The sequence below is a fragment of the Montipora capricornis genome, chromosome 6, assembly GCF_036669925.1.
Source record: "Montipora capricornis isolate CH-2021 chromosome 6, ASM3666992v2, whole genome shotgun sequence".
Taxonomy (NCBI): Eukaryota; Metazoa; Cnidaria; class Anthozoa; order Scleractinia; family Acroporidae; genus Montipora; species Montipora capricornis.
Genome location: NC_090888.1, coordinates 62,838,441 through 62,845,940, shown reverse-complemented (window position 1 = coordinate 62,845,940; position 7,500 = coordinate 62,838,441). Strand labels below are relative to the sequence as shown.

The 7,500-nt window shown below is 36.6% G+C and overlaps 1 protein-coding gene across 1 annotated transcript in view; it reads left to right on the top strand.

Moving 5' to 3' along the window:
- The window catches only part of LOC138052822 (uncharacterized), a 38,953-nt gene that overhangs the window by 175 nt on the left and 31,278 nt on the right, over positions 1–7,500 (top strand). The window contains exons 1-3 of the mRNA XM_068899408.1: positions 1–169; positions 4,452–4,532; positions 5,042–5,287. The exon at positions 1–169 is cut by the window's left edge and continues 175 nt beyond it. Of these exons, the coding sequence (XP_068755509.1) occupies positions 1–169; positions 4,452–4,532; positions 5,042–5,287 (496 nt within the window). The remainder of the gene's footprint in view (positions 170–4,451; positions 4,533–5,041; positions 5,288–7,500) is intronic.

Sequence of the window (7,500 nt, the reverse complement as noted above, 5' to 3'; positions counted from 1 at the left end):
GCCCCTTTGGCACATATCACAACGGTTCGGGAGTTACTTTTGGAGCTTGAAAAGCAAAATCACCTTAGAATCGACCGTCTGGATTTGTTAAAAGAGATGCTAACACACCTAAAGAAGCAGAAGAGATCCCTTCTCATGAAGGTAGACGACTTTGAAGCACGAAGAAAAGGTTGGTTGATAAATTACCACGGGTAGCACTATTGGCCGGAGCAAATTTTGGTTGGTGGGCAAACGCGGCTTAAATTAAAGTGAATGTAGGGGATTTTGGCCGAATTCAAACCTCTCTAACTCCGCGGAATTAGTCGTTTTATTAATATCATTCACTCAACGGAAAATCAGATCATTGCACAAGGCACAACGTCTGAAAATAGGCCTTATCACGGTTTTCGACGCCATCTTGACGGGTAGGCAAAGAGGTCAGAAATTACAGTGTTTGTATGGGAATCCGATAGCAAATAACTTCTTCCAAAATTAAATTTTTCACAATTTGTGAATCAAAACGTTAAAATACTAGATAGAAGATTGCATTCACCAAGTTTGAAGGATGCAGCTTTCCTATAAGTCGCTGAACTAATTTTTTAAATTTTCCATACAATCATTTGTCTGTAATTTTTTTTCCCGTGAACCGGGTCTAGACGTTTGTCTACCCGGCCAAATTTACAGACAAATGTATGGAAAATTAGAAAAATTAACTGAGTGTCTTCTAGCCAAGCTACACCCTTCAAACTTGGTGAATACAATCTTCTACCTAGTATTTGTTTAAAATACAAATTGTTTAAAATTTGTTTAAAATACAAATTGTTAAAACCATCATTTGACACAGATGCTTCACTGTTTGGCAAGTAAACATGCCGCGGTAACTTAATCACGGCGCCCGCTGAATTCTGGCCATGTCATTTCGATTTTGCGATTTATTTGAACGTAGCAAAAATGTCCCAAAATGTTTGTCGCTGATCGTAACTTTTTGTATTCTATATTCACGGTTCAAAATTAATGTTGTTTTCATGTCGTAAATATTACATTCTCGATCGACCGTCCTGGAAACTTCCTTCTGCTCTCTACTGTAGTTCAATACCACACAATTCAGTGCCTTCTGATTTTCTGTAACAAGTACCCAGGGCAACCCAGTGTATGCTTCATGGAAGCATCTCTTCCTTTTCTTCGTTCTCAAGTAATTTACTTTCGGCGGAAGTTTCGCTCTATCAGCAGCAACTGCTAAGAGGACCATGGAGTTTGGTTTTTTGGTGCTGCAGGATTTCACGGAAACTGTTTGGCTGCCATTGAATTTGAGAGTTCGGCAGGACAGCACCTCAAACCACGTACATGTGAGGGTGTTATCCATAATAAAGTCCTTGACAAGTGGTATCCATGCAATTGAATGAACGCTAACACTTTAATTGAAGAAGTTACTTCCCAGTGAATAGTCGTTTTCTTGCTGTATTGCTCGTGTCCTTTTGTGGAACTTTGATTATACTTCGCAGACGTATTGAACATAGTAATGACGGTGCTGTGTCCAGACCTCTTACATGTATGTCATTTATTTTTGTCATTATTCTGGTCTATTGATATCTTATGGCCATGAGGTTGAAAGTAAAGGGAAAATTGGTATATTTCTGTTTTCATCTGTTTCCTTAAGTTTTCAAAGAATCCGCGGTAATTTGAAGTGACAAAAAACCAAAGCGGAAGTCACCTTCAAAGGTCTTATTTGCTTGTATTATGGTTAAGATAATGGACAAAATTGAACACTTATGTCCAGAAGTGAAGCTAATTAGATACATGCCCAGTACTGAACACTAAGTGTCCGTTTGAGTCTATGCCTTTGCTACCTATTTCCAACAATAAGGTAAGAGTCAGAGCTAGTGTTATTTTCAGCTTACAGTAAATGCAGCTGTTTATACATGTACTTACTCGAGGAGTAGCATTTTGGTGACACTTAGTGACGTTAAATGTCTGTATTCTGAGACACAAGTGGTGTGGAGTTATGAGAGAACAGCAAGAGGACACTTCGAGATGTCTGGTACATAGCTACGCCATGCTGAGGAGGCCGCAACCGCTGTCCATGCTAATTGACCGGGTAAAATAGTTGTGTGCATGCGTGATGAGTTGGCCACACTGGGTTGGTGTTAGCGTGTGTCACCTTGCTTTTTTGTTTTATTGAATTAGGGGCATTTCTCGACATATGAATTGAAAGTAGCATCTCTCTACACTTTGTTTCAACATTGCTTGGGGGGGGGGGGGGGGGCTGAGGGTGTAATGAGGGGAATTATGAAATATTTGGTAAACCTTGCATCAAAGCAATGTTTGCGCTCATTGTTAAAAGTGTTCCAAGACATTTTATTCAGGATTGTAGATTACAAAAGTACATATATGCTGATTATAACTAAAATTTTAAAATGCGTTTACAATGGATACAACACTGTTTCTATAGATTCTATTGTGTAACAAAAGAGGACTTGAAATTTTTCAACAGAAATTTACTAGCGTGTCTACACGAGGATACAAGCTCGTTGTGGTTGTTAAGAGTGGCTAGAAGGTGCTTACAGACTATGAAATCTTTCTCCCTGAGACATAAATTACATGGTTTGGAAGATGGGTTATACACGATAGCCTGCTGAAGACAGCAACATCGACTTCCAAACCACCTGTGTCTCGTCCTTAATAATCCGAGATTACTACTAGTTCCAGCAGACCCTATTCGCTTGTACATTTTTTTTTCTTTTTTTTTTTTTCTTTTTTTTTTTTTTTTAATAATTCCAACTTTATTGAACATACACACGTGCAGTTAACATTCACAAAAGACAATCTGCAACACTAACAAACACTACAACTTAACACTAACACAAAAGAAACCTCATACAATAAAAACTTTAGAGCGCAATCAGCAATTAACAGAGTTTCATTCCGTATTTAAAAGAGACGAAAAAACAGACCATTTTGTTCTGAACTCTTTTTCGCAACTAGTCGTACAAGAAATATATTTTTCTAGCCTAATTTTATCACGAGCTAGGGAAACAAATTCATTAAAGATGTAAAATTTACTGTTAAGAGCTTTTACGTAAAGAGTATTCCGAGATAGCTTACAAAATGTTGCTGAACTGGAAACAGAAAAATGGATCTTATGCAACCTACAAAGTCTTGCATGATGCCCTGTGTGATGCTCAGGTCAATCAAAGAGGTCTAGCCGAACAACTGTTTGTTTTTTTTTTAAATTTAACATTACTCTACAATTACTCTACATATAATAACAGTAAAACAGGTTGCATATGCCTATAACAATACAAAGACTCTAAATACAATTTATGCAGTTTTTACTATCGAATTAGAGGCATGAAATGAAAGGGAGCGTTGCTATCCTCTTTTTCGCAACTAGTCGTACAAGAAATATATTTTTCTAGCCTAATTTTATCACGAGCTAGGGAAACAAATTCATTAAAGATGTAAAATTTACTGTTAAGAGCTTTTACGTAAAGAAAATACTTTCCTATAATGACTAAATGATTGAGGGCTAAACAGAATTTAGAATCATTATTAATAATACCAAACATAATTTCTTTTATTGAAAGCGATAATTTTGAGTTCACCATGTGCGAGGCCCAATCCAGAAACTCCTTCCAAAACAAAGTGGCTTGCGCACACTCAGTGAAAAGGTGAAAGATGGTGTGATCTGCTGGACAAAAAGGGCAGCGTGGGGAGTCTTCTTTCTTCATTTTAAATAATAAACTCTTAGTACACAGGATATTGTGGGTAATTTTATACTGGAACATCGACAGCTTTACTTCTTTTGTTACTTCAAAAGGTAATAAATATACTTTCCTCAAATCATCCTTCTGGTAGCCAAAATTTAAGAGTCTTTTCTCACAAGTTGGTGGAGGCTTTGATCGCCGAGACAGCAGCTTACTGTAAATGTTTTTACGCCAATGCTGCAAATACATAGATTTCTTATCAGGCTTAATAAACTTGTTATTCCAAATTATCTGTTCAAGAACATCATTCTTGTTTTTTGGGTTGGAAGCTTGTACATTTTGTTTTCCCAATATTCAGATCATGTGATAATACTCAAGAGATTTGATCCTTTGTCTTTTTCATTAAAAAGTGACAGTGCATGCAAGCGTGAATATGTCTGCATGCACTCTTTTAAATGAACAGAACAAAGGACCAAATCTCATGAGCATCGTCATATGATCTGAATAGCCCTTATCGGAGTCATCAGCGGCTTTGCCTCATAAGCAAGGCTAAGGGGTCATTTTGTATCGAATTGACCCTTAAGCCTCTTTTGCATGTAGTTTTAAACAAAAGAAAATGTGCCTGCAGGCTCAACTGCAATAAGGTCTATTGGGAAAACCAAATGTACCGGCGAATAAGGTTTATTGCAGACAAATCTTTAGAAGCAGATGTTTTTTTTACAGTGCATGACAGAATACTTAAGGTGCTGCTTGTTATTTGTCTGGTAGAAACTCATCATGGTAGTGAAGGTGAACAGGACTCATCATTACCAACCCCCATGGTGGCTGAAGCTTCTGTAGAACCCACAGGTAAAGTCCTATTTTTCATTGCCAATGTATAATTTCTATTTTTGCATATCGTCAGGGGTCACTTGATTTGTAAAATATTTTGTAAAGGTTGCTTAGTTGACATCACATTCTAAATCTGGGTTCCTTTCATAAGAAAAGGAAAAAGACGCTTTTATCCAAGTGTCACCCTGTGATCAAAGAAGCAAAAACATGTCAGATACAGACTTCTGCAGAGCCATGACTTGATGTCTAGTATGGGTACTTACCGTATTTGATTGGTAAAAGCCGAGTGAGTTTTACACAAGCTTAGCCTGGTAGTGACCAAGGGGTATGTAACGTACAGCCAAAACCAAACATTTTAGTATCTATCTTTTACCAATCACAGACTTACATATGAATAGACCAAAACACTAAGAAAGAAAAGATTTATTGCTTATTAACTTCTAGTTTGAATTTTTTTTTTTTTGTAGTGATGAGTTCTTTATTCCTTAAAACTCTTAGAAATCGTATTATAATTCTTTTTGTTTCAGTCAAAGAAGGCACTCCCTCTCGTACAGAGCTGGAGGACCTTTCATTGAATATTGGTACGGCATGGAAACCCCTTGGACGACGCCTAGGCTTTACTGAAGCACAGTTGACTCTGTTTCACAAACAAAATGAAGAGTATTCCGAGATAGCTTACAAAATGTTGCTGAACTGGAAACAGAAAAATGGATCTTATGCAACCTACAAAGTCTTGCATGATGCCCTGTGTGATGCTCAGGTCAATCAAAGAGGTCTAGCCGAACAACTGTTTGTTTTTTTTTTAAATTTAACATTACTCTACAATTACTCTACATATAATAACAGTAAAACAGGTTGCATATGCCTATAACAATACAAAGACTCTAAATACAATTTATGCAGTTTTTACTATCGAATTAGAGGCATGAAATGAAAGGGAGCGTTGCTATCCATTTCGCATTATGAATATCTATTGAGTTATTTTGCTTAGCTATGAAAAACTCTAACTGATAGGCATTTTTTAGTTTCGTCTTAAGAAGTGAAAGGGAAGGTTTTATATTAAGATGTCGGCTTTGATAAATAACTTGTTTACCCAATAATATAATATGGTTGAGTAACGGCACATCTTTTCTAAAGAATCCAAACATTGTCTTAGTGCTTGTTAAAAATCAATTGTTGTAAAGAAACTCTTCAACCTTTTAGCTACAGAAAGCCAAAAAACGCTTGATATTGGACAGTGTAAGAATAGATGCTCCAGGGATTCGTCTGATACTTGACAAAAGGTACACGCAGGTGAATTTACAATGCCCAGTTTGTGGAGGGCTTTGTTTGCATAAAGAATTCTGCTTAAGACTTTATACAGAAATTCTCTCATTTTAGAGTCTAGAGTAACACTTCGAGGGAGAAGGTAAATATCCTTCCAACTGAAGGTAAATCGTGTGTCGGAAATAATTGTTCATATTTACTTGATTTTGAAACCGGGGGTTTCTCAATTTTTCTAATGAGATCCCAAAATACCTCTTTAGAGGAGGTGGGAAAAGTGTTGTCGTGGCATTCATTATTTCTTGGTAGGTTATTTGGCATGTCATTTAAAAGGGTCTTCCACTCTAATGGGATAGCGTCAAAGACACTCATAAGTACAAAGTGCCTGTTAAGTTATCATTTTGTAATGTACTCCAGGATTTCAGTTTACCTTCATCAGACAATATGTCATGCACAGTGAGGAAACCTTTCTTAAGAGCTTTTTTCTGAACAAAGGTCTTCCATTTATACACATAAACTTATTGTTCCAAATAATTTCTGTTAACACGTCAGGTAAGATGACAACTGGTGATTTTTTGTAATCTGCCCACTCGCTTAAGCATTCCTTATAAAATTTAGGAAGTGTCTTTGGCAGGAAACGTACATCATAGTTGCATTTAATTAGAAAAGAGCCACCGAAGTCAGCAAGATAGCTATTGAGAAATATTTTCCATGTGCTATTATGGCTGTCCAGATATTTCTTCATGCACATGATTCTTTGAGTCTTAATGAGAGTTTTGATATGTGGCATTCGCAATCCGCCATTTTCATAATCGCTTATGAGCATTAATCGCTTTATTTCATCTTCACCGGAATTGCAAATGAAGTTATAAAGAACCGAGTTTACCTGTTTGACAATTTCTTTAGTGATATTAGTGAAGCGTGGAACATAAATTTAGGGATTGCGAAGGTTTTAATGATTTGAATTCTTCCGATCAATGTTGTTTCTCCATAGCCATGCATTGATAGACTTTTGAATAGACTTGATTATATTTTCAAAGTTTAGTTCCTGAAACTTCTGCCAGTTGAACGTGAAATAAATGCCTAAAATTTTCATTGGCTTGTTAACCGTATCAATTCCGATATCCTCTGGCAAATCGTGAAAGCTGCCGAGCCAATACGCTTCTGTTTTCTCTTCATTCAATTTTAAGCCAGAAATTTCACCAAATCTATGTAAGAGGCCCTTCAACGAGAAAAAGGATCTTGTGTTGCTAACAAAGGTAGTCAGATTGTCTGCAAAGACACTAAGTTTTATGTCATGTTTTCCCACTTTGATTCCTTTGATGTCACTGTTTCCGTGGATGGATATATTGGCGACTTGAAGAGCAATAATGAAACAGGTATGGTGACAAGGGATCTCCCTGTCGAACTCCTTTCTTGACATCAAAAATATCATACGCAAAAGCAGTGTTCATAAATTATACAGCTTGAAATATCCGAGTAAAAAACTTTGATCCAATGAATAAAATAATCTCAAATTAAGAGCGTTTAGAGTGTTAAACAGATATTTCCAGCTTAAAGAATCAAAGGCTTTTTTGAAGTCAAAAGTTGTCATTAGACCTGGAATATTGTGGAGTTTTGTGTAGTCCATCACGTCATTGATTGATCTAACAGCATCAAAAATCGTTCTGCCCTTTACATATGCACATTGGCTTTCATGTATTATCTCTGGGAGAACTTTTTC